Source organism: Phalacrocorax carbo, chromosome 17 (genome assembly GCF_963921805.1).
Source record: "Phalacrocorax carbo chromosome 17, bPhaCar2.1, whole genome shotgun sequence".
Lineage (NCBI taxonomy): Eukaryota > Metazoa > Chordata > Aves > Suliformes > Phalacrocoracidae > Phalacrocorax > Phalacrocorax carbo.
This window is the reverse complement of record NC_087529.1, coordinates 4,138,566-4,165,688: the sequence shown is the minus strand read 5'-3', so window position 1 is coordinate 4,165,688 and position 27,123 is coordinate 4,138,566. Positions and strand designations below refer to the sequence as shown.

At 40.1% G+C, this 27,123-nt stretch overlaps 2 protein-coding genes across 3 annotated transcripts in view; both read right to left on the bottom strand.

Moving 5' to 3' along the window:
* BRIP1 (BRCA1 interacting helicase 1) overlaps nt 1–6,840 on the bottom strand; it is a 64,400-nt gene extending 57,560 nt beyond the window's left edge. The window contains exons 1-6 of one of the 2 annotated variants that reach the window (XM_064468336.1): nt 6,778–6,840; nt 5,194–5,322; nt 4,273–4,384; nt 3,601–3,795; nt 3,177–3,304; nt 2,188–2,322 (exon numbers count right to left, since the gene is read on the bottom strand). In XM_064468336.1, coding sequence (XP_064324406.1) covers nt 2,188–2,322; nt 3,177–3,304; nt 3,601–3,795; nt 4,273–4,384; nt 5,194–5,286 — 663 coding nt within the window. In that variant the 5' untranslated portion in view covers nt 5,287–5,322; nt 6,778–6,840. Of the gene's footprint in view, nt 1–2,187; nt 2,323–3,176; nt 3,305–3,600; nt 3,796–4,272; nt 4,385–5,193; nt 5,323–6,096; nt 6,661–6,777 lie in introns of those variants that run through there. The other variant, XM_064468337.1, reaches the window with a different exon arrangement.
* Nucleotides 6,841–7,273: 433 nt separating this feature from the next.
* INTS2 (integrator complex subunit 2) lies at nt 7,274–27,011 on the bottom strand. Its single transcript, XM_064468318.1, has 24 exons — nt 26,661–27,011; nt 26,053–26,191; nt 25,272–25,374; nt 24,917–25,030; nt 24,112–24,242; nt 23,841–24,014; nt 23,062–23,288; nt 22,120–22,245; nt 21,461–21,532; nt 21,257–21,371; nt 20,536–20,604; nt 19,990–20,124; nt 19,331–19,507; nt 18,492–18,600; nt 17,374–17,478; nt 16,735–16,899; nt 16,316–16,517; nt 15,674–15,799; nt 13,939–14,128; nt 12,754–12,999; nt 11,615–11,722; nt 10,181–10,286; nt 9,835–10,011; nt 7,274–8,993 (listed from the first exon to the last, which is right to left on the bottom strand). Exons 1-24 carry the CDS (start codon nt 26,951–26,953, stop codon nt 8,833–8,835), a joined length of 3,570 nt encoding a protein of 1,189 aa, XP_064324388.1. The 5' UTR covers nt 26,954–27,011; the 3' UTR covers nt 7,274–8,832.
* Between the last annotated feature and the right edge of the window lie 112 nt (nt 27,012–27,123).

Here is a 27,123-nt window from a genome sequence, read left to right as displayed (position 1 = left end):
TTCACCAGTTACACTAGAAAACCATTTTTATACTTAACAGCTTAAGGCTGTGATGTTCTTTACGCCTTAAACTTAAGGTAGCTAAGCTGCAGAACTACTAACAATAAATAAGGTCTTACTTTCTACAATTGTTTCTTGATACCAGACAAGTTCTCAGTCTGCTAAAGTAAAAGTTCGTCACTGGAAAATAATACCTTACTCCCTCACTCTTAAAAAGAAACCTTTTTTCCAAAGAAATAAACACTCCTTTCATGCTTAAAGAGACACCTTAACAGAAATAAACACTTTTATTTCTTCTTAGGTTACTTCTTTCTAAAGAAGTAGTCAACAGTATAGGTGAAAACTATACTGTACAGTCAGACCCACCGAAAGCACATAACACACGCATACACCTAACTACAGTTACAAAAATGAAGTTTTCCTAGAAAATCAGATTATGATTCTGTATTTCATTATTTAACAGTTAGTTTATCTATACTAGAAGTTTTCAGTTTTCTTTACTACATGAAATCTCTAGAAGTTGTAAATCAAGGTTTTCAAATACCCACACCAAAGTACCACAGCAAATTTTACAACCAAGGAAGGAAGGAAGGTCTCTATTTGAAAATCAACAGCACACTCTGCTGGCCTTTGTATTCCAGACTACCAGTTGAAGGGCAGTGGCACAAAGCATTTCAAATCCTACCCAAAAATATACAGAGCTTCCCAAAACTACTAAAAATTACTTCCCATCAAATGACCTAGAACACAGATTCACTTTTGTCAAGAAAGGATTTTGCTCCCAGTGTCTTAAAGTAACACCAAAGCTTTTGGCTTCTTTTCTGTTTACAGAAGCATAGTATACTGGAAAACAGCCCTTGAAGTTAAAACATACACTGATTAAAAGAGAAGCTAATTTCAGCCATAAAAAGAGCCAGGTGCTGCGGGAAGAGGTGGAAAAAGACCTGAAACACTTGTTGAAACCAAGCATATTTCCAAACACACATCTAAAACCCTCTACTTAGAAGCTGAGTTACCTACAGATGGGTATTACCATAAAACATTTAAAAAGTATATTGGAAAGGAAGAATGTTCTTTGTCTTTTGAAAGAAGAAAGTAGATTTCTGTACTGAAGAAGGAAGTAAAGGTCAGACCTTATTCCTTTCTTGTATTTGCCTCAAACTCATACAATTTCATGATTTCATGGCATGCTCCTCTATTTCCATCACAGCCCTTGATAAGCATTCGTGGGAACATCACTAACGTAATTTGGGATCTGACATTCATCGCTACCGCGCAGATTTCGTCTTCTACTGGTTCTGCTTCAACAAGCTTTTATGTAAAATCAATAAGATTCAAACACCAACAAATGCAGAAAATGCTCAGCAGAAAGCTGCAGAAACAGCTGGACGTTTGTATCTTAGCTTCTTATGTGGTAGTTCCGCTATGGAAAGAGCTAACTTAAAAAAAAAAGAAACAACCAAACAAAAAAACCACCCCCAAAACAAATCTATCACTGTAACACACAGGATTTTTCTTCTTATTCAAGTGTAATATTTATTACTCTTTTTTTTATTACAATATATTGTAATGATCAGCTCCAACTTTCTCCATACTGCTTTCTCAAGGTCTAAAAGGCACACACATTAATATTATGCTGTCTTTCATTTACTACATACGCCACAAAACAATGAATGGCAAGTCGAACAAAATCTACAGGCTCCGATGTCACTTCATTGCCATGGTCCTAGTTTCAAGTTCTTCCATAATGTCATAAATCTACTATGAATCAGAACTTAACACACAGATTTGTATCTGTTCTACAACTGCTGTCACCTGCTGAAAGTTTACAGGCTGAATTGCTGGGCCAGATTCTGTGCTACTGGGGAGCCACAGTGTAAGAGAGTTCAACCCACCAGTTAGAACAACAGCTTTCACAATTTACACTTTGCAAACCACATTGGTTAGACAGCACTATTAGGAGTAAAAGCCACTGCAGTTCTCCCTGCTGATAGTGACAACATAATTACTCTAAAGCGACTTACACTCTTGGGAACCTTTACATTAGGCTGTAACGCAGCTGGAGGTACAGTGTTTTCTGAAACTATATTAACAAGCTGCATTTCACACATAATCTCTTTACAGTAATTTTTCTAATTGCTCTTGAATTAACAGTCCTGATGTAAAAGGTATTACTATAATACTTACTATTTTGGTAGAAAAAGTAGTGGGTTTCACACTTTTTTCAGAGTGAACAATCAGCTCTCCATTCTTTTTTTTATTATAAACTTCTAAAGCATCAACTAGCTGCACTCCTTTTGCAAAACAATGACGTTTTCTAACCTGGTGGGGAAAAAAAGTACTATGTTCAAATACACTGGACAGAAGTATGTGCTTACACTGGCAGTCAGTGATTTTGTTTCAACTGATTTACACTGGGTTTGTTTCAGTAACACAGCGCATTGTTAATACTCATTAACAGTTTAAATCTAAGCCACACAGAAGTAATTTGAGAAAAGCTATAAAGTTTTAATTACAAAATTCAGTAACAACAAAAGTCTGTAATTATTACTGAGCTTTTCTTTCATTTCCCACTGTTACAAAACTGGTAGAAATTCTAATACTATATAGATATAAGCAGAACATTTTCATAACTAAAGCAAGAAATAAATTCAAACAATATTGATCTAAAAACTTAATTTAGAGCAATACTCTAAAGCAATGTAAAAGCGCACATCTGGACACAAGTACTGAGTCAGATGAAAACATTACAGAATTATTGCACTCCACATATTAGGCCAGAGATAACTACATTTGACAGGATATAAAACAGAACTCTAATATATTCACAGTATTGTTCGTCTTCCTAATACATATTTGCAAGAGCACTTTCAACCCTAGAATCTCATACTTTGACTTAATATTACAGATCAACTGGGGATAAATATATTTTGGGGATATTAGGTGTTTAAATATGCAAGATGGAATTTAGGAGCTGGTGTCATGAACAATTCAGCGCAACAATGGACTCCCTTTGTGACAAGTAACAATAAAGATGAAGCAAAAATCTGTCAATCTAACCTATGGCTGTGACATGACTCAACTATTTTCTATGCCCTCTCTGAAATGCTGATTGGCATTTGACAGCTTTACTGAGCCACGCCTGGTTTACTTCACTGCCAATAAACTTTGCTCACCTGCTGCTCAGTTTCTAAAAGACGAATCCTTTTCCTGTCTACTTGAAAATCATCATTCTCTTTGTCACATAGAGATAACCTTTTTTTGGCAGACAATTTCGAAGCTAGCGTTTCATTTTCATTATATTCTGTAATTGAAAATAAAATTAAAAGGTATGTCCACTACTAGGAATGCATTAAATAAGGGCAACATTTTAAAAATATAATTTGCTATAAATACACATGATGTAGGAAATAGCATTAGACATTTCTAGACCAACTAACAACCATTTACATACAGATTTCCAAGCAGGGCAGAATCATGTAATACTCTGGTATTATGATGTTAAAAAAAACTCCCTGACTTGAAAGCAAAAAAGCTGACATCGCTGGCCTCACATTTCACTTCCAGAACAGATTTTTAGCCACCTATGTATGAAGTTACCTCTGTTTGTCAGCGGGCTTCCAGGTTTTACGGAACTCCCTGTTTCGTAATTATTAGAAGAACAAGAAGCACCATGATTCAAACTTGTTGCAGCCTCATTGCTCTTCGATTGGGAATGACAGGTACAGTGACAGGGCGGTGAGGTCTCTGGCTTTCTGTCTTCCTTTTCACATGACGATGTAAGCGGTGATTTCTCTAAAGAACACAGTCATTTGTCTTCCACTAAAAACCACTCAAGACTATACATGAGAACTATACTTTCAAAATAGTTAAGATGAAAGCTTTTGTTTAGGTATCAGTTATAAACCTTGTATCTCTACAAAGTCTGAACAAGCTGTCACCACCCTTTGAAGAACCGCGGTGCAAAGAACTGTAACAACTTGCAGAACTGAAAAATACCCCTCTTTTCCAATTCAATCTGCATAACTACAACCCACAAGTATTTTCTTTCTAAGTTCCAACAGGCATATAATTCCCTTATGATAACAGATAGCTAAATCCATCTTAGCATTACTGGCTATTACTGTTTTATGTTGCCAATAAGGCGATATGCATAACAAAGACCTGGTTAGAGTCCTGAAATCAAATATTTAAGGGCTGATAACAACAAAAATTCACTGTAATATATTTTGGTAATAAAAAACTAGGCAAACAGACGCTAAGACAACTCACCATACAGAGACTGTTGCCATGATAATGCAGAACAAAGCAATGCCAAGCTTTTGCCACTTCCTGTAGGGCTCTCCAACAAACAGTGTTGCCTGTTATTTAAGCCCTTAACAATCTTTAAGGAGAATGACAAGAACGAAACCAGAATTAATAAAAACCAAAAAGGATGCCTTTAGCAAAGCTGTAAGTAACATCTAAAAGTACATCAGGACACCAGTTGTCTTGTTATAAAACAAACAAAACACAAAAACCCCAAACCAAAGAAACAACTGCCCCCCAGCCACCTTTAATAATAACAACGGGCCAACAAGCCTTAGCTGTATTTCTCTCAAGAGGAACATGCCTCATTAGCATCGCTCCAAGGTTCACTCACAGGGCAGTGCAATACTCACCTGCTAACAGCAATACCTGTTGGGGCTAGCTTGCTTTCTTTAGTCTTACAAAACATTGAAAACATCTGCCAGACAACCAAACCATTTGTCCCATGGAGAAAGTGTTTAAAAATGGCTAAAACTGTTTAAAACTGTTTAAATGTAAAGTGTAATAACTAATTTTTTAAAACTCTCCAGAAAGGGAACACTTATTGAAACATTGTTTAAAACACAGATGTTTTACTGGATCACTCCCTCCTCATACACTTGCAAAATAATATAAAATTATATTACTGTATATCTAGTTAAATAACCATATATTTTAAATAACGCATAACTTGTTTCTTAGCTCACAAACCCAAACCGTACTTCCGCATTCCCAAGTCATGGGCCAGACACCATCGTACAGCACAGAGAACAGTAAGTTACATTACAAATGAAATTCTCAAGATATTGGAGGCTCTGAATTTAATATGTTAGTTTTCTAAACACTGATAGGTACTGGAAAATAGAAGCTACTCATTTAGCAAATATTAGCACAAATTGTACATACAGCATTCATCATAGCAAGTTGTGAAGGGTAAGCCTTGCAAGGGAACATGATCTTCACTCCCCCAATAGTATATTCTGACACATCGGAAGACATCGCCACTTCTTCGTCCCATTTACTTCAGGTTTATAACTGCAATAAAGAAAACCAGTATTAACAAGCCAACTCTAACAACCAGGCAAAGCGTGAAACAACATACAGGTCCAAACAGAAACAAGCAGAAACTGCTAACCTGATAAGGGAGCTAAGCAGTTCAGGATGTTTACAGAGCTGGCATATAGGAATTTATACTACACACCATCAGTTCAGACCTGGTCCTCATCACACATAAAAGCAAGCTGCCACCATCTGAATAGTAACATCAGCAATTTAAATAAAAGTATGGTGAACCGCACACATAAATTCAGATTCTGTTTCTCAGACTGAATGTTGTGGGGCTAAGAACACAAATTCTCGTAGGGAAAAGTATTTTAGGATACTTAAAAATAGCCAGTTTTTCAATTCTGCAGGTGCATTAGCTTGAACTCCAAGACGCTGCAAACTACAAAGATACAGCTGACAACAGTAACTTGTACTGTTCATTTTAAAACAATGAGAAAATACACACTGCCTTTAAAAATGAGATGTTTAATACTTCTCTTCCACGAATAATACAGTAATCACTCAGGAGAAGATGAGGTGTCAGTCACTTTACCATTCCATGAGTATTATCTTGCATTTCTCTCACTCCAGGTAATAAAAGAAAATCAGTTCCCCTACCATGCTAAAGTGTTGAAATTATTGAATTAAATTACTGAAGAGGCATAGATGGCTTTAAAAAAGGACTACTTTTTTTAAACAACACAGGTTTGGTTTTTTTCCTTACAGAATAAAAGCAGATTCCCTGTGATAAATTAACTCACTAACCTGTGCCCTCATCTGACTTCTAATGAGTAAACATATACATCAAAAAACCACCGATGCATGGCATGATTCAGCTGTATCATCAACTTTCTCAACAGGAAGAAGAAACCCCATTAAAAAGAGATCGCTAACATGAACTTACACCCCACCCCTTCTTCCAAAAATGTAACCACACCCCATTAAAAGGCTTTTCCCTAACACTGGGCGGGGGGGAGGACACGAGGAGGCGCTTAAACGACCACTATTTTGAACGGAGCTTTGCCCAAGAAAAAAGCAAGCCCCCGTCGGGGCGGTGGGAAGGGTTCAGCACCAAAGGGGGCAGGAGGCGGCAGGGGTCGGGACACCGGGAAGGCGGGGGGACCCTTCGATCCGCTCGGGAGCGCCTTCGGAAGCACCGGGGCCGCTCCCCAAAGAAATCCCGCCGCCGCCTCGGCCCTGCCCGAGCTCCAGCCCTGGGGGGAATTTCCTGCCTCGCTGCGGCCGAGGGCAGGGAGCGCTGAGGAAGCTCCTCTCGTTCTCCTGTGCCTGTCGCCCGGCCTGCGCAGGGGCGCTTCCTTTACCTTCTTTAAGAGGTAGGGCCCCCTCGAAACCCCTTCCTTCCCTCCCTCTCCCCCCGCCCTGCAGCGAGCCCGCTCCCCTCAGAGCCGCGCTCCGCCCCACGGGAGGCAACGGGCGAGCGCTCACCTGAGACGGCAGCGGCCCTCCTCAGCGTCCGTCCTTCCCGCCTCCGCCCCGGCGCCAATCAGCTGACAGGAAACAGCCTGAGCCTCCAATCAGCAAATGGCAGACTGAGCCCCTCCCGCCTTCCACCTCTGCGCTTAGAACCAATCACAGAGGGGAGCATTGGCTTCCGGGTTATACTCGTTCCTGGGCAACCACGCGTTTACCGTGGGGGGATTGTATTGCAAAATACTTCAGTAGTTTTTGTTATCATTATTTACCTTGTTTTAAGCATAGTGCACAGAAAACACTACATTGGGAACTAAAAAAATGAGTAATTTTTTCTAGTAAAGTCAGTGGCTTTCAAATATGGCCATGCACGAAAGGCCCTGGAGAAGGCCCAGGCCCAGGGGGCTTCCCTTGGGTTAAAAGCTGGTTCTGCATCTGGAAAACTTAAAATCAGTACAGAGAGCTTCCTTTGACATTAAAAGCATGAATATCCATAACTTGATCTAAATCGTACGTTCATTCTTTTTTATTTAAATACCACTACAACATATAAAATTACACTTAGAAAAGAGGGGGAAGCAATTACATACATTTATATAATTTACATACTTTACATGAAGATGACAAAAATATACTTGGTGGCCAGACGGTGTTATCAGATGGTTACAGCACACTGCTAGTCCTGGAACGCCAACCCCAGCGTGTCTGGCAATTCAGTACCAGCCTTCCCAAACCCCTGCCCGACAGGAGCAGGAGACAAGCTACGCAAGACTTTCGCAAGGCCTCACCAAAGAATCAGGCCGTTAAGTTCTGGAATATAAACTGGTTTTAACTGAAAAATATTTTACTTATTTAAATAAGTAAATATGACCCTGGATGCTGTCATTTAAGAAAATAGTGCCAGATTGACAAGTTTAGCAAATCAAGTGTGTTGAAGTACTACATTCACTTCTGGCACAAGAGCCAAACCTTAATTTTCTTTCTCTGCCGCAAAAGCATGTGCTGCCTCACGTAAGAGCTCGTGCAACCTTCAGGAAACTCCCAAATATTGCACCACACGCCCCCTTCTGCAATGCCACAAAACCCATCTGTCAAGGTTAAATCCTGTAGCTTCTGTTTATGAAAGAACAACCAACTTCATGCACGAAGCACAAAGGATTCAGGCTTATTGTCCACTGAGCTGCATGTGACCACTTTGGTATGGCTGAAATCTGTCATTCCTTTCATTATACGGAAACTTAGCTTCTGTCACAGTTACCCTCAAGACTAATTTCTTTTAATCTTATCCTGATGACAACTTCAGATACCTTTGCACTTATTTCTTGAGGTCTTCCTCATCTCTTTTAAACTAAGTGATGTTAAAAAATAATAACCATCTCAGCTGCACAAAAAATATATATTCTTTAAAAAACACATTTATACAGCTCATTTTGTAGTACTAGTACTTTTTTTAAAAGAAGCTTTTAGACCAGTTTCAAACTGTCAATGAAGGCTGGCTGATCTTTAAATGAAGTTCCTGATCTCATGAACTGGAACTTTGACCAGTGGTTTGAAACACAAAAAACATTAATGCATTTTCTTAGTACTCAATGTGGTGGTGGAAGTTACTTACACCACTTTTTCAGGTCTTCCTTGGAATACTTTATTCCACCATGCTCCGCCAGGCTCTGGAACAGCAGTTCATTTAACTTAAGCAAAGCGCTTCAATCTCAAGTTCTTCTTACCCATCACTTTGCTGTTTGCTCAACAAATTAAGTATTCACTTTTCTGAGTGTTATAAAACCCTTCCAGGTGTGCTGCTGTATCACTTCAGAAACCAAGCAAGCCTGAAAAATCACACTCTTTCACTGGAAATTATTCACCGACTCGATCAACCTCAAAAGTTTTCACTGGAAGCAACGTAAGCCTCTTGAAAGAACTATTTTCTTTCCAGCCATAACTGAATTGAATGAACGAAAACCATGGAGTTCTTGTGCTCCTGTTCCTCAGTCCACTTTCACAGCTTTCTCCAAATATAGACACCGTAGACACCGTAGGACTAGGTACAGCACAATTTCGTTTGCGTTCTTCCTAAATTCCACTTACGCTCATGTTAATTATTTCAATGATAGTGTTTTCAACACAGTGGCATAACCGAACATCAGGGTCCATGCTTGCAGTGTCCCTTTTGTTAGATGCATCTTTACAAAGTCCTGACACTTCATGTGGTTTCTCCTTTAGTTGCTGGAGACCTAGAAAATTAAGTAAAAGAAGCAAAGTACATCTAAATAAATAAATATATTTTTAAATGGTGATATTACATCCATAACACAAACATGTACGCTATGAAATCACAAATCAGAGCCATCACTATTTCATACACCAGACTGAACTCCACAGATTATTTCTAGAGACGCTACAACATTTTTCATTTACCTATGTTTTACTCCTTTGGGTTTTTTTTAATATTCCCTCTTACTTCTTTTAATATAAATATTGCAGCATAGATAGCATCAGGGAACTTTGTATCACATGAACAGAGCCATTGTCTTCAGGCAAAAACATACTCAAGATCAACTGATAGACTTAAATGGTTAATCTGTGTTCACACAATCACTATGTATTTATCCAAACATGCTATGGCATGTGTAAGACCAAGTAGCTCATTTGACTTTGCTTTTCCAACAGATCAGGAAGATCTAAATGGCCATCACACCTCAGCTGAGGTGGTGAAAAGTCCTTGTGTTCTCAAAAGCCCATGGCCTTTGCTCACATCTTTAATTCTTAGACTCCAATAGCAAATTCTATGCACACCACTTGCATGCAGGGATACATCTTGAAATGATACAAGCAGGGAAATAAAACAGAAGGAAGGCAGTACAAAGTTTAATAAAAGGGATACTTTCAGCCCCTTTAGCCTCTAAACTCTCTCCTCCAATGCAGTAAATCCACCTATCCCTATTCCTACTATATTTACGAGACAACAGTAAATTTCATGCTGCATTCCAACTACACTCAAACTTTTGAAACACTAACATAATTTTCTCCCTGGGATCATGATGTTACTTTTGAAATACAAGGCACTTTACTTACGTGTAATAATTGGGTCAAAGTCTCTTGTCTGCGTAGCAACATCAGAGGCACAAACTTGTCCTATTTGTATCAGCAGAGACATAATATCCTCATACAAAGGAGGAAAGGCTTGACAGAATGACACCAAACAAGGCAGGGTTGGCATAAAAAAAGCATAGCGCTTCGACTGGGTTAAAACTATCAAGGAAATGAATAAGTAAAAAGAAATTATTGTAAAAATCCAGTCAAGAATTGTTGTTACTTTCACACTCATAATTAACACAATGGCATTAAGACAAAACTGTATTCAACCTAGACAAATAAATCTCATTTGCACGATGTATTCAGGGGTTGCTGGAGTGCTTACCTGTGAGTAGGGTTCCCATCACATTGATAGCTAAACGAGCCACACTGAGAGATTTAGGTAGTGCGTACTGGATACACAAAAATGAAAGTAACTGGATGGCAAATATCTGTTAGGTAGGTGAAAGGCAAAAGAGAAATAAAAAGCAATAAAGTTAAAGATTGCTTTGCACTTTCTATCCAAAACTCTTCACATAACTTACAAGTTAGCAAATATTCCCTATTTTCCCAATAAGGAAATGAAAGTCAGGGAAGCCTTAATGACAGTTATTGTGCAATTTTTCTGCTGACATAAGAAAAAAAACCCCACACATTTAACATTAATCAAATACCAGCATTAGTGTTTCAGAATCTCCCCAACAGACACAATTTGTTTTGACATTAACAATAAGCAACAAGACAACATGCAATTCACAATATAACCCTTGTAAAGACTGTTTAAGGTCCAACAGGTTCTAGTTTTAACTTTAGTTCAGTCTCTTCTCATCAGCAGTAACTTTATATTTGAGAAGGGAGAACAACTGCAAAGTTGGCTTGATGTAGAAAACAGAGGAATCTTTAGCCCAACAACTTCCAATTACCGGCAACCAGCCAAATATGTACTCTCCCCATGTCACACTATATCAGATCAAGGTCTACCAATTGCTTTAGAAAGTAATAATGAATGATTATTTGCCATGGTTTTTCATAATCATCATGAGAAGACCTTCAAAAATATCAGAGAAATATTTCAAAATCAAACTCCTGGCTCCCCCTTTGCTGAGACTGTAGTGAGAAGAAACCACCACTCTTCACACCCAAATAGCATAACTTTGAGGAAAGCACATGTCATTCTAGCAGGCTCTGCTCTTGCAGTTAGACCAGGGGAAGAACTGGTAAGACAACTGGCAGAAGAGAAATTTCGATCAATTTAGAAATCTACACCTTACAGTCTAGTCCCAAGCTTGCTTCAAGAAACAGCAGTAATATTCCCTGGAAAAAAAAGACTTAGTAGCCAAAACTTTTCCTGAGAATGTACAAAATTTTGATCTTAAGGCTGCTTAATCTGTTCTACAGAATATTTTGCAAAAAGATTTCAAAGTTCATAGAATTTCCTGTAGCTATAAAGTATCAGGTAAAAATTAAGTAGGCAAGACCTTTGCCAACTGATTTACACTCAATAAAAAGTCATTATTGCAGTGCTTTTATTCATGTTTTTGAGGGCAATATTGAAATTCATGGGTATTTCCTAAACAAGTGTACAGAGAGGATATGTAGTGGAGTTGTCACAATCCCCAATTTGGGGGCAAGGGCTAAAAGTGCTACAGATCTTACCTTAATATCCTGGGAGGTTAGAACAAGCCTTTTTTTAGTGAACCTTTTATTTTCTCCCCTTAACCAATACTCCATCCGGGTTAACTACTTACAGTGACTCTCAAACTAGATGACTGTCCAGTACCTGTTTTTCAAGTTCAGGCTGGGCAATGAGCTCCGGTATGAAATCCAGACAGATGTGCATCGATGGAATCCCCGCCACTGTCAGTGCCAGCAGTTCACATGGATAACCCTGTGCGATTAAGAAAACAGATATGTCAAAGGTCTTTTTAAAATTCTGCTTCAATTAAGATTTTAAATTAGATTTTCGTTAATGCTTCTTTTCAAAACTAATATACTTGCCTATCTCTTCTGTTCAGAATTATAAGCAATAGGCCTGTTTCCCAAAGCAACAAGAGGCAGGCTGGGTGACAAACCCATGGTCTGAATCAGTTCTTTATCCTCAGTACTCAATGTATTATTTGCAAGGAAACTCTCCCTCCACTCCCCAAACTAAACCAGGCTACAGTGATCCTTTCCTTCTGTGCCTTTCCCTGGTGTTCCAAACCTCACCAGAGGCCCCAACTTGCTTATTTCACGACTGCACCGTTATGACTTTTTTAGTCACTTAATCAGTTCCAGGTCAAGGCAAATTAACTCCTTTTAAAGAGACTGCCATCTGGCAATGACCAATTTAACACACACTAAACCCACATTTACATTTAAAAATTCGCTGATCTTTCCCCCCTTCTTTTTTTGAAGACATACAGCTGCTTTGGCAGGGGCAACCCTTCTCCTTCCACTCTAATGAGATAAACTGTGCCCTAGCAAAAAGGAAAGATAAGAAGATGTTTATATTTGAAGCCAAATTACAGTTCTGAATAATGAGTATACCAATTTAAAAACATGGCGAGAAAAAAATAACCCACAAAAGATGTGGAACAAGCAATTCTACGATGATTAGGCCAGTTTTCTTTGGCCTAGAACGGACAAACTATTTTGGTATAAAAAAGGGCAGAGGCACAAACAAAGCATGTGTTTAATGATGAGGAACAGGCATGATTTAGCTGCTCCCTTCTCGGCTGCAACACAGAGCCCAAGCACTGAAATCTGGAGGAAATGCAGGTACTATGAATTTGGCAAGCTGGGAAGCAGAGCAGTGGGCCATTATAATTTCTAATTTCTAAGGAACACAACCACCACATTCAGCATCCTTTGACCACTTTATTTGGGTCTTTCTTAACTAGAGAAACCATGGAAGACCTAAAATAGTGCAAAGCAGACCTGGAAATGAACTAGCTTGACTATGTTGGGATCCGCAATATACATCTGATGCAGCAGACAGCAGATCAGACACTGGACCTCTCGAAGATTACACAGCAAGCTATCTTCTTCTTCTTCTAGTTCAGGACTCTTCGGGCCTGTGGTACTATGAACATTCTTTAGCAAGCTGTGGGTATTACTGCTCTGGGCTTTCTCTTCTGCTGTAGGCAAGCAGATCTCTAGAAGAATCTGCACAGCAGCACTGTCCTGTGAAGAAAATAAGCAACAGAACATGCCTAAAAACCCCCAATGAAATGAAGGAAATCAAATACAAAGTAATGACACTGTAAAAAATGGAAGACTCTCAGGAGGCTAGAATTTCTACACATGGATTTTTTTTTTTACATAGAATAAAAACAACTCAGTTCAAGAATCACAAATCCTGTAGAACATTTTAAAAAGCCCAACACTGTATCTGAATCAAAAGTCAAAAAAAAGTGTAAATCCAACAGATCAGCATAACCACAGATCAAAAAAGTAACTTCAAAGGAATCTCACTCTGTTTCAAAATAAATATCCAATAGTCCCTTAAAGCACCCAATCAGACAAAATATGCACATGACCATGTAATTCTCAGTATTCAGGGGAGACCACACTACTCATTTCAATATGAAGCGTGCTATTAACTCAAAAAATCATCTTCTAACAGGGACTATATATGTGACATTCTTCCAGACAGGGGTATGAAGAGCCTCTCTGTGAAACAGGATTACTCAAGAATTCCCATCATGTCAAGCTACATTAACTATTCTTCAGCCTCACACTTTACAATGCTGGCTGCTTCTCTTAAATGATCATGCACAGGTTCATCACATTTATTCATGTTTTACTGCTCCAAATCTCAGTACAGAAAGAGCCTCTCAATAGCACAGTCAACAAGGCAAAAGGGCTAGTAAGCACAACTCTTCTGGTCTAACAGAAAGGAACACTATCAAAGCAGTTAACCAACACAGTGCTTCAGAGTAGAAAACAGAAGACCGAAAACATTTAACAATCTGAATACAGAGGTGGTTTTCTTTTTTGTGGTAACAGAAGTCAGTAGAAAAAGAAGGAAAAAGGTTTCCTTTTTTCATTTCCTGTTTCTGTATTTCTGTTTTATCATTGTCTTTCCTCACAACATTTAATATCCATTTCTCCCCTCCTTACCTGAGCAGCGAGCAATGCATTTTTTAATTCTTCCCTTGTAACTTCTGGGGCCTCTGGACCCATTGCATTGTTTTGGGATGGCCTAATGTCCTGCTCTGCTGTTTCTTTTAGGTGAGCGTTGAGGTAAGCTTTTGAAGCAAGAAGATATCCATTCAACATGTGCAAAGTTACATCCATCAGAGGAGGACTCCTGATATGGGAACACATGATAAAATAAAGACATTTCAGTAGGCAGATTAATAAGACAGTAAAAATATGAACAAACTAAAAGCAGTCCTCAAAGGCTCTTTTGGTTGTAGGCTTGTCATACTAAAGCCGTTCTCCCTAACACAGCAAAATACTAAAGGCCGCGATCCCTTCTGCTGCCCTGCCATTCAGTCCTACTTCTCTCATGCACACACGCGTATGTGTACACTCTACAAAAACAAGGAACTGCTCAAGAGACTAATCTCTGATGAACAAAGGAAACCCAGAAAGTGTTGGCTGTCTGTGAAGTAAGGAAAAATAATGATCTGAACGACGTGGGAAAACAAAGCAGACAAGCTCTGAACTGCTTCCACCACACTAAGATGATAGTTTTCAAATCACATTGCATTATAAATCTCCCCAACAGTTTTAGAAATATCAGGTTTTCAATTTGCATGCAGGGCTGAAGGGACATACATTTAAATATTTTGCCTATGGGTTGGGGATTAAAGATGTCATCAATAGAAACTTGAAGTCTAGCAGAGTTGTAGCAACTCAAATGAAAATTGGATTCACAGCTCAGTTGCTAAAAAGGCAAGGAGGGACAGATGCATACAAACAAGAACTGGAAGCACAAATCAAGTTGACTATTAGCCATTTATTATGAAAAAAAGGATAATAGAAAACTGGGAAAAATAAAGCACAACTGACAGAAAACATGAAAAAGAATACACAAGGAATAAAACTAGGGACTGAAGTACATTTACAATGATTGTTATCTTTTTTAGAAAAACAGATGCTATTTTTTTCATTACTATGAAAAAGCAAAGTTATAATTTACAAATTCTGACTTATTGTTTGCGTTATTTCATATTCTCCTTAAAAGCTGACCATTTCGCTAGTAAAATTCTCAGCTTATTCTTCTGCATCAGAGCCATAAAACAGCATTACACATCCTCCTCTATCACCACTGACATCTAGAGGGACTAATTTCTAAGTACTGCTAAGAGATTTTCTTGAGAAATTATGCAAATCTACTTTTGTCATACCCATCGGGCACCCACTGGCAGAAACTGTTACCCAAAAAGATGGAATACCTGCAGGTCCATGAGGGATGGCAAAAGACAGTGTGCAGTGGAAGGGTGTTACTGCTACAAACTCAACCACCACCACCACCACGTGGCAGCAGCCATTTTAAGTATGCTGCAATGTCTGTTTAGAACAAACCCATGCACACAAACCTAAAATGGATGATCTATGTACAAATCCCAAAGTTTCCAAAATAGAACCGAACGTAAGGTTGTCCGACAAGATGCTCAGCTGGACAGCACGATGTGCTGAAACAGCATGCACAGCTCGCTCAGTCCTCCGACCAACGAGCTTAATACAAAGAAGATGGAAATTACAAGCTCATATGATTAGTTTGAAAATACGTTTTGAAGTACTGAAAGCTTTTAGAAGTTTTCTGAGACACCTTTACGTTTAGCATTCACTATGTGTCAATGTAAGTACCACAGAACCTAAAAAGCTGAAGGAGGGAGATGCTTACCTATGAACTCTCTGATCGCATCTCAGTACAATCAAAGGATCAATCATCAGATCGTTCTGAGTGTATTTCTGCTGTCGGACTATTTTTACTGAAGGCTGCAGAGCATTAACAGTCATCACCCACAACCTACAATGAGATTGTTTTTATGATTTTTTTAGTAGACAATCCGTATGAGAAATGGGATCACAGCATCTGGGCACATACTTATCTCAGTTCTTTTCCAGTACTTTTCTAGGCCTATCAGGGAGCAAAAACCCCATACTTCATTTGCGGCCCGTGAAGTTACCATGATACAGTTAGCTTACATCCACTGGAATTACAGCAACCAAACTGTTGTCACTGCAATAGAGCATCCACTTCCTCAAAAAAGTCATGCTCTTACGGCAGCGAGTTCGTATTTCAATCAGTAATTCAGCATAAACAATGTGCCCTATAAAACCATACTCCTATATTTTAAGCAAACTGGTGACTTCCTTTCCCCAGAGAACAAGTACCACCTTCCTTTTAAATCCAAAGGTTACAATTTTCAACAAAGCAAAAAGAAATGCAACTCCAACACATTCTATTCAGTCACAACCTCCAATTTCCCAGACAAAGGCATTACGTTACTATTTTTAAAACAGAAAGTGCCATTCCACCTACCTTCTTGGCATCACGGTGTTAAGAACCATCCAAAGTTTATTGACAGTCTGAAGAATCCTCCGAGGGACTCCGGCGTTCAGCAAGCGATTCATATTTGATGTCAATACTTCTGCATATGGGATCAATTCACCAGCTGAGAGAAGCGTTAAATGTTCCAAGATCTGCATCAGCTGGGTGTGATTTCCAGGCAGCATGGAAAATGCTATAAAATAAAGACAATGGGATCTTGGTAAAACTGGATTTCTGGCATTTTTTCTGACTCCTTGACCTGAAGATCACATATTAACAAGCTTGCAGCAGAACATTTTCATTATACAAATGCAGTACAGTCAAATGAATTAAATGGCTACATGCTTTCAAACCACTACATGCCAACCAACTTGGAAAGAGCACTGCTTACTTCAAATGACGTTATTTACCTTCTTGGAGCTGTCTGGGAGAGTGATTCTTCGCAATGTTTGTAAGAAGCATCCTCCTCAGTAAGGCATCTGTGCCCGTGATCTGTTCCTCACAGATCCAGTCTTCCACAATGCAGAGGTGTGGATAGTTAGTTGCAAGAAGGCGTAACAGTGCCGAATGCAAGCCTTTAGGGACATTAAGAAAGTATACGTCTTAATTCTAGGTAGCTACATCTTTCACCTGCCCATATTTGTGCCTACCATTTCAACAACAGACCTTACAGAATCACTGCCAAGAGTTTCCACGACATGCACGTTTATAGCCTGATATTCTAACTCCAACAGAAAGGAGAAGTTACCTTTTGTAAAGGTGGGAGGACCCGATAGTAACTCTTAAACTCAGTCTGGAATAATTATGAATTCTCAGGCAACTCCTGCTCGAAGACCTACACTAGGTAGGTAAGACCTACTCTAAAAAGAACTGCCTTCCTCATGCTTTCGCTATTACTCTTTAAACATGCCTGCAATCTCAAGAGTTGGTATTGACAGATTTTAAGAGAAAGAGAAAGGAAGGCACACTGTGAAACAGTCGATAGCCAGAGCTGGAAACATGCTTCACCTTCCTCTACACACACATGAGGCTTTCACACACAGATATACCTCCCAGTTCCTGCTGCAGTCCTTGAGCCTGCCGGATGAGGTACTTGATTGGAATCTGATCCATTAATGCTGAAGAGTAAGACTTGGGCTTTTTCTGCATGGCAGCTATAAGGGAACAGGACAGGAAACCACGCAAAACAGTTACAGCTGGAAAAAAATTATTTCCCCAACTGAATCACTAAAGAAAGCATGAAGCACTTGTCTCCCTGTTATCCAGGTAAAACTGAGAAATTCCCAAACATGCCTCATTCCTGTTACAGTATTAAATTAAGCTCTCCAGGAAACCAATTCTGTGAACACTTCCATTTGAAGATTTTCCTGGCATTTAGCTTTGCTCACAAGGTCTCCGTACTGTCTCTCATGAAGTCCAACAGATTTTGAGATCATAGCTCAAATCTGTACTTTCATTATTCAGGGTTTTTTACTCTTAAAAAAAAAAACAAAACAGTTATCAGTTGGTACATGGAATTCAAACTGTTGGCACACACAACACCCCGTGGTGAGGTGGAAGGTATAAATGCAGGAAGAACTGTAATTGATTTTATAGCATTTCTGTCTTTCTTGAATAGCATGAAGAAAATAGCACTGATGAATGCTCGAATTTTTGCACCCTAAAAAGGGCAGGTAAAAACACCCACCAGAAAAAAATACTATGTTTTCATTGAAATTAAACTCCATCAATAAACTACACAATATTCGTTTAGAATTGATTTAACATCTCAGTTTCGAAGGTAAAAATGGATCATTCATTACTGTCAACTATAAAACTGCCAACCCAAATAAATGTGCCTGCAAGCCTGATGACACATGAATAAATTATCCAAATTAAGTAAGAAGTCTGTTAATCGTCGCTGTATTTATTAGATGGTCATAAACATTTCTGGTAACTTTTTGGCCGGCTTGGAGCTTTTTTAATCTGGAAAACAAATAACTACTGAGTTTCAGCAGAAACTTTATCTCCTGAACTTCTACACCAATGCTGTATTTATTATAAGAATCTAAACTTTCTATGCTGTGCTTGAATCTGACAGCAAAATTAATTTTGGTTGTTTTAAGAATTCCTCTCCTTGCATCTAGTTTTCAGTTAATCTGTTTTCCCATGATGCACTCACACATACCCAGTATCTTTGTGTTTGCCAGAAGTGCTTCTTCGTACGACAGGACATAGTAGAGGACAAGCAATTGTGTTGTGATGCTGTATCGTTGAGCAAGACGAGTATTTTCTCCCTGTACATAGAACCACATACAAATGTCACGTTGCATTCCTGATTCTTGAGAACAAAAACTTGGATTTACCTGCACGTGCGAAGAAAGATAAGGCAGTAAAGCCTTGAATAAAAATATCAAGCCATATGAGGTCCACGCTGAAAGTTGCAGGGAACCTTTCTCTTTATCTTTTTCCCCTTCTTTTTTTTTTTTTTAAAGTGAGCCTCAGACACAAAATGTATTTTTGATATCTTGGGACGCTGATAAGGAGTAATCCCAGGATTCCAATGCAACTCCATGCTTGTCACTCATTCTGTGTGTGTCCAAGTGACCGTCCTCATACGTCTATCAGAATGAAAAGGCTTCTTCCAGAAACAGCTAGAGTGCTTCAGTTAAGTAGTATTTTTATCTAACAAGATCGAGTCGGTACAAAAATTATATAAGTCCTACATAAACACCTCCAACTTTTCAATCCATGAAGTGTTTTCCTTTGCATTTTTAACAGCATGAGTTAGTGAGTTCCCATGGGAAAGGGCAAAACAGGAGCAAATAGCAATCCTTCTACAACTCTGAGGAGCTGTAACAAGATTCACTTCAAAACACACGACCATCACTGTAGGAGGAGGCAGTTTACTACACAGGCATTAACAACAAATGAGGCAACTTACAGAATCTGCAACAGGCATATTTACAGAATACTGAGCAACATGTTCGCATTACAGTACAGGAGAGAAGCAAACAAATCCTTTACCCCAGACAGTCCTTGAAAAACATTCAGTATCTCCTGTTCCGTGACAGGCTGATTTGTGGCCTCTGGGTTGGATTTAGATGCAGGAGTAAGAATAGAGTTAATGTAGACATCAATAAGAGGCAGCAGCTGAGGATGGAGTGGAGTGGTGGTTTCACAGAGCTGCCGATAGATCCAGTCCTAGAAAATAACATGACATCACGTGTTCAGTTTCAAAGCTGGAGGGCAATTTTTTTGTCTGCAAGTACATCCCCTTTTAATTAGTTACAAAAAACGTAACTGAATGAGGCTTTGACTTTGGAGAGTGTAATACCAGTTCTCAGTTGGGCCTGGTCATAAACTGACTATCCTGGACCCTGCTCTGTACAGACCCACCAATAAAACTTGTCCTGGCTGGAAATATCGTTCTGACTACAATTTTATTAAGCACAAACAGGGAGAGAGAAATAACTTTCTGATTCTTTTTAACTTCACTAAGTGTGGCCTCTGGATTACAGAGCTAAAACTGGGTACACAAACATGACACGTGGTTCCTTCTTAAATTACATGGTAATAGGCCATAAGATTCATCAAGATTTCTGTTCCTATAATTCAACAAAAAACAGCCTCCAAAACCTAGTCAACGTTCAAAATTATGAACAGAAATAAAACGAAGGTCATACCTTAATGGATACTTTGTGCTTGGTGAACGATCGACTTTTTAAAAGCTGGTAAATGCAGTGAATCGGCAAGAACCCAGTAATGTTGGCACTGAGACTGCCTGTAACAGGCACGCGAACCGCATGGGCCGTAACAACCTAAAGGAAAGTTACAATTAACAACAAAAATACCGCACTCACCTTATCGCTATGCATAAGCACAAGGTGACAAAGACACACAGCTACATTCTTCTTGGCTTTTACTTATTTTTGGTTGTTTGGAAGCTGAAGAACGTTTTTATGTAGTTTAATAGAGTATGTGTGAAACTAGCATACGGACTACATCTGAGAACAATTTCCTGCTACTGCAAAAAATAATGTCATCGTGGACAATTTTTCTCCTTTGCTTCCCCGTTATTTAAAAAAGTCATGTTCAAAAAGCATAATCAGATCAGAGTACAAAAAGAAAGAGCCAAGGCTGTTTCAGTACCAGCAGGATTCTTTTTGTAGGTCAAACTGAAGCGATTACAGAGGAAAGAAAAAAAAGACGACGACCTAGGCTTGAAATACCTGTTCAGTGAAAATCTCCTGTGTGAAGATTGTCTTCATTCTGCTGAGTGAGCTGGGCTTAATAACAATCTGAAACCAAGAACAAAGTACTTGTAATTTTAAGTTCTAGCTTTCTCATAAATATGTACTGCAAATTTATTTTATAAGCTGTTAACTTTCAACCTTTTAAAATTTGTCTTCACCGGGATACCATGAAAATATTCACATCTATACGTCACGTGACATTTGAAAATACTTTTGTTTTCCAAGGTCTTATCCTAAAAACTACCACCTTAGCTTTTACATTTCGTAAGACACTGTTTCGTGATAGTAAATTGAAGGCAAGCCTCCCTTGGTAATTTTCAGAAATTAATTACTACACATAGAGACATTTCTTTAAACTATTTAAAATAAAAAGCTTGCAGCTCCGTTCGGAAAATACTTCAATTAATCTCCTAAAAAAGTTCATTCCTTGGAAATAATCATTTCAACAAGTCAGCACTTTCTGAAGATACTTTTATCACAACATTCCTCTGTATCAAGACGTACGCGTAGTTTAATGTTATTCCAGAGGAACTAATTTAGTTAGTTACCCACTTCTTTTCTTTACATTTGCTTTAAGTATATTTGCAAAACGGAAGTCCCCTATATCAAAACTAAAGTAAATACAAAAGTATAAATACACATTAAAAAGTTAATTTTAACAGAGAAATGTATGTGCTAGAAACAGCCTAGGATTTACCTTCATTCCCAAGGTGGAGCAGACCAAATCAATGATAGCACTGAGCTGATTGCTGTGGAAATACATGGCTACCAAGAGCAGCATCTCTCCAAAAGAAGCAGACACACCTGAAATGCTAACAATAACAAAGAGTTAATTTCCAATAGGACATAATGATTCCAGCAATCTCACATTTACTTAAAACCAACAGAAGCCTGCTCTCACCTTTCAAAGTAAGCTTCCTCCTTTATCATCCAGCTAAGCCACATTACCATGAGTTGCTCCTGTTCCGGGGTGCTGCACAAAGAAAAACCATAGGAGATCCTTTTCCCAGGAAATACCGCTACTTTTACTGACAATCACGAGCAGAAAATCCAGTGTTTGAGGAATCTTCCACTTTAGCATCAAACAGCTGATAAACACTGATATTTAGCACACGCTTCAGTCCAATTGTCAGGCAATTTCCTGTCTTGAATCACACAGCCAAAAGCTACATCCATTAAATTCCTACACTGCTACTCTTCGCACGGGTTCTCTAACCAATCTAGCCATAAACTTGTTCAATGGAAAAGTGAACCAGTAAGAGCTGCTTTAGCGTTCAAGGCCATTCCAAACTAAGCTAAGCCGACGCTCCCTTCTCAAAAGATTTGCAAGGAACAAGAGCGAGGGCAGAGTGGAATATCAATTTACTCACCACAGTGTGAGACAAATCCCTTCAACCAACATACAGACATTTGTATAAAGAATTAGGAGAGAAAAGCTGTGCAGCTGGGGCTGGGGGGGGTTGGGGTGGGTGTGTGTGTCAGGGGGTGTGTGTGTGTCATTGCCTTAACGGTGTTAAAACAGTAACATCTTTACAAAGCTCCTCCTTTACTGAGAGGTACCTGACCAGAGTGGAGAAGGCCAGAAGCATACAAAAGGAAAGAGATACAAAGCGAACACCAGCTGGAGTTGCGGGAGGCCGGCTGGTCATCAGCTGCAGTAGCTGCTCAGCTTCTTCATCAGTTGGCCTGAATAGGACAGAAGAAGAACAAAACCACGCTGTTAATTTAAAAGCAAAGAGACTTCCAATCTCACCACCCTGGTTAAAGATTACATTTTCTCTGTTACTTAATGTGTTTATCAGGTTGCCATCAATAAGTGAGTATCAAGATTAACTGGCAATTCTCTTTGAACTTAAAGACATAAGAATCTCTGTTAAGAGATAACAAGAGTGAGAAAACTTCCCCGGGATATAATCTTGCCTAGTAGTACAAAATACCTAAATTAAAATTAACAATGCATGACGAGGCTACATAAGCACTCTCTAAAAAGTAAAAGCAGCAGAATAGAAATTCTAAATTCACGTAGTGTACGCTGCTGGAGTTTTCAGCTGCTTTCTCTTCTACACGCTGCTCCGACCAGGCTTAGGCCTGGACTTCTTGTATCAAGTCAGTAGAACTGGTTTTGCAGCATTAAAGAGCGTGCTACGTTTCTCACATTATTTTAGATTTTAAAAAATCAGCAAAGTTGATAAATGGATCTTTACCATCAGAATGAAAAAACTTTTCTGCTGAGAATAGTACTGGAAAGTAAAAAAGATACATGTCTCCACAGACCTTAGCACTCTCTGCACTATAAAGAAAATTCCATCAACTGGTAACTCCAGCCCTCAGCACACAAGAAGGGCCTCCCCTAGTACGAAAATCAGCGAGTCCTGCCAAGACTCTTTCAAGGACACAATGGCATTAAAAGACAGCTCATGTTAAAAGTGCCCAAAGCTCTCAACCTCTCTTTAAATGGTCAGACAGTGAATAAAAAACACAGAGCATGAGAACAGTCATTACTTCAGCCCAGCAATTCCCATCAAAGCGCAATAGAGACGTAACAATGCGCTGGCTTTCACAACATGCTCTTCCTTCAGTCCTGAATACACAGACACATTCGGCTCCATATCAACATCTGCTTCTTCAACAATGTGTGTGCTGCGAACCGTGGGAAGGATTCCCATGAGCTCCAGGAGCAGCTGCCGCCTCATTTGCCAAAGCACAGAGCTGATATTATCTCTTTTTCTCTGTGTAAGAGGTTAAAAGATGAAAACAACAATGTAAAATTCATCCCACCAAACAATGTATTATGTAAGAGCCTCCATAATGATGAAGTCAAGGGGAAAAAAAGGGGGGGGGGGGAATTTTTTTAAAATACAATTTTCAGTACCGGGGCAACAGACAACACATGATCATATTACAACAGCTTATTACACCAAAACACAAGCTTTAACTAACTCAACTAAACTAAGCAAGTCAAGACACAACTTCTTACTGTGAACACTGAGGATGAACGTATTTATCAGGTAAACATTATGAACCTAACAATTCCCTGGCTTCCATGCCGACTGAATCACCCACCCAAAAATCTCTCAGAGGAACAACCAAATAGCTGCCTTCAGGGACGCTATTTATAGACTTGACGGTCCTGTAAGAAGACGTTGCCTTGTAAAGGTTGCTCCAAACCAGGCAACAGGATTTACATGCGTTCAGACAAATATGGGTGCCCACATCCAGAAGAGTTACAGCAAGCTGTAAGAGTATCTTTTAAAAACCAGAATATTTAAAGATTTTCATACCTGTTGGCCATTTCGGATAAAAGTTCCAAACCAAGTTCGAACCTTTGCGTTTGTTCCAAGTAGCAAACCACTCACAAAACACACCAGGTCACTCACTCCATCATCTGAAGCTTCATTTTTGGTATGATCCAAGGTCAAAGCCACACCAAGTCCTGGTAGATGACACTCTTCCACCTAGATCAAACGCTCAGGCTCAATCACCTTCTTTGTGTTTAAAGCTCCAATAAGGATCATTATTATGATTCTCATGACAGACTAACGACGGACTTACCACCATGCCTCGGACCCTCAGAGCTTGGGAAGGGTTCATTTTACACAGGTGGCGAAGCGCTTCTGTTCTACGGCGGCCTCCGACGCTTTCCTCATCCTGCCGTTCACCATTCTTAATCAAACCTCTACAGACTAAATATCCAACAGGAGGCATAAGTAAATCCAGCCTTCCCAACGGACAGCCACGAAACATAAACACACAAAGTCAAGCCATTCTGTTCAGCTCACCATGATTTATTAGCTGGGCCACACAAATCTTGTCCGGGCAAGAACTCGTGATCTACGCTATATAAGCAGAACAAGGAAATGGTCTTTCTCCTCAGAGAAATCACAGCTTCATTACAGATTTATGCATCATCCAGTTACTACTCGTACTCTGCGTAACGTAACCTGCGCATCTGGCAGCCTTGGAGACTGAAATCTTATGGCGAGGCAAGGGATGCTGAACAGGCAATGCCAGTACAATTTTTTCACCTCATAATATGGCTCAGTCTAAGGGACAAGAACTATCAGCAAGCCTAAACCAGGTTCGTAGTCCCAGTCATTCACTGCCCGAGTCAGCCTTTATAACGGTGACCTGCAGACGAAAAGCTGCAACACAGACAAGACTACGAGGTAGGCTGCAAAAAAGGGGAATTGGTGTGATGAGAATGGGAGCCCATCAGCACCTCTATCTATAAACACCTTCAAATTATACTTCATGAGTCAAACGCTCTCCCGTTCAAATATTTATGATGTCTGGTTTAGGCCAGAATTAACTATATTGCTAGAAAAAGTAAGCCGGATGAGAAGAAACTGTAACTTACCCTCATTAAAGCTATCCGGAACGTTGGCCACCAGAAGGCAGAGGAACCAGGCTCCATTTTTAACGTGCAACAGAGCTTCAGCCACATCAACTATTGGCAACAGTGAAGGCAGCTCTGGATAAAAAGACAGTTTTAAAAGTCACAGTGTTTCACTGTGAAACAAGTAAAAGCATGCTTTTAATATGCATTTCAATAACACGCTCAAATCAATAAATGGAAAATCAATCTGTGATCTGTTCCTCTTTCAAAGAGCTAGACAGCCTAGATCAACCTCAAGTCAGTCACAATGGCTCCAAAAGTTACCTTTTTACATTTGTAAGAAGTTAGAAAGCACTATAAGTAGAGAATACTACACCTGCTTGCAAAATGCAGAGAACATCTGCTGCCTCTTCCAGATAAACAGGACTCTCGAAGAGCTCGGAAGATTTGAGAAAGAACTCACCATTTGATTCTGACACCTACAAGACATTATTCATCATCACTGAACAGGTTTTATGAAGCAAATTGTCTTTTACGGCTTTAAATTCAGCAGATGAAAAACATTAAAACCTGTCAAAAATGTACAGCTATAAACACAGAACAGGCAAGAAAAGCGTTTAGCATTAAGAAATATTTACTAGTAGAAATACTTCAGTACAGCTGGTCTCTGATTCTTTCCAGAAGAAGGAGAAATAGCTCACAGACAATTCTAAAAACATGATAAATTTACACAAGGAAAATAAAATGCTGGCAGGGGGGCGAGGAGGTGGAGTATGAGAAATAAGGTGGCTAATAACAAAGAACTGGATGGAGGAAAACTGTCATTTCATTTTCAAATACAATTTCTGCACTGATGCATCACAAAACCACTTTACATCTGAGTACAGCATATTACAGACTATACCGTTTATATCATATTAGAAAAGATTACCCTTGGTTGTTCTGAGGAAGAAAGACTGCCAAGCTGGGTTCGTGAGGAGTTTAATCACAAGCCACCGTTCAATCATGCTGAGACTTTAAGTCTTGGTGAAACAAATAAGAACTGGAGAAGAGCGCTCACACACACCAGCAGCACCAGAAACAGAACCTGACAGCGTATCAACCTGCCCACAGCGCATTTTCACTGACACAAAATTCACAGATATGGACAAATTTACCTTATTCATAATTGCTAGTAATTCGCTAAGTACGAGACGAAGCCGACGAGGCGAATCGCTGTGTTCAAATTCCAGTGTCAGCCCATGCTGAAGCTGAGACACCAAGATGCTTTCTCCAGTACCTCCTCCTAGCTTGTGCCTAACGGCCAGTTAAAACCAATAACTGTTAAATGTTTCAGCAAACACAGACATTGTATCAGTTAGAGAAACAGTAATTCTGTAGGGATTTCTGTCGCACCAACGACCAGAAAACACTGCTGTACATCGGGAAATCCGTTTCTGCAGCAGGTTATTGAAACATCAAGGGTCTCTAGTCCCCAGCTGAGGAGACAACAGGCAAGGAAGCGCATCCACTGGTCTGTGTCTGCACTAAAGAGGTGACAGTTCCTAAAGGAGGGTCAGCCGCCCTCCCGGGCCGGGCAGTCCCGCCACCGCGGGAAAAGAGCCCCGATACAGACAGTTAACCCGCTCCCTGGATGCTGCTCTCCCAAGAGATTACTTAGGAGCACGAAAGAGGAGGGGGACGCGAACGGCCAGGGCAACCCGCCACTTCCACCGCCACACCGAAAGCCCCGCTACGGCTCTCCCCGCGCCCTTCCCCGCCTTACCGGAGCTGCTGCTCCTTGCTGGCGTCCTGCTCCAGGGCGTGGAAGTCCACGGACAGCAGGGCCACGATGGAGTTGACGGCCTCCACCCCAGAGAGGAGCCGCAGGATGAGCTTCTTGTCCTGCGCCCAGCTCTGGCTCTGGTCGGCGGGGGCGCAGAGCGCCATGCGCACCAGGCAGGGCAGCAGCAGCCGCAGCTCAGGGTCGCTGAGCGCGGCCAGGCGCACCACGTCCACCTTCTGCATCGCCTCGAAGGCGTACGGGCTGACGAACTGCAGGCCCGAGCACTCCGCCATGGCGGCCGCGCCTCCCCCGCGCCCAAGCGCCCTCTTCCGGCGCGCGCCGAGCGCGTCACGCGGGTAGGGGGCAGAGTGAGGTCATCTCCGCGCGCCGCGGCGCGAAGGCCGAGGGGCGCAGCCCCGCCCCCTTCCCCCCCCCCCCCCCGCTGTAAATAAGAGACACCACA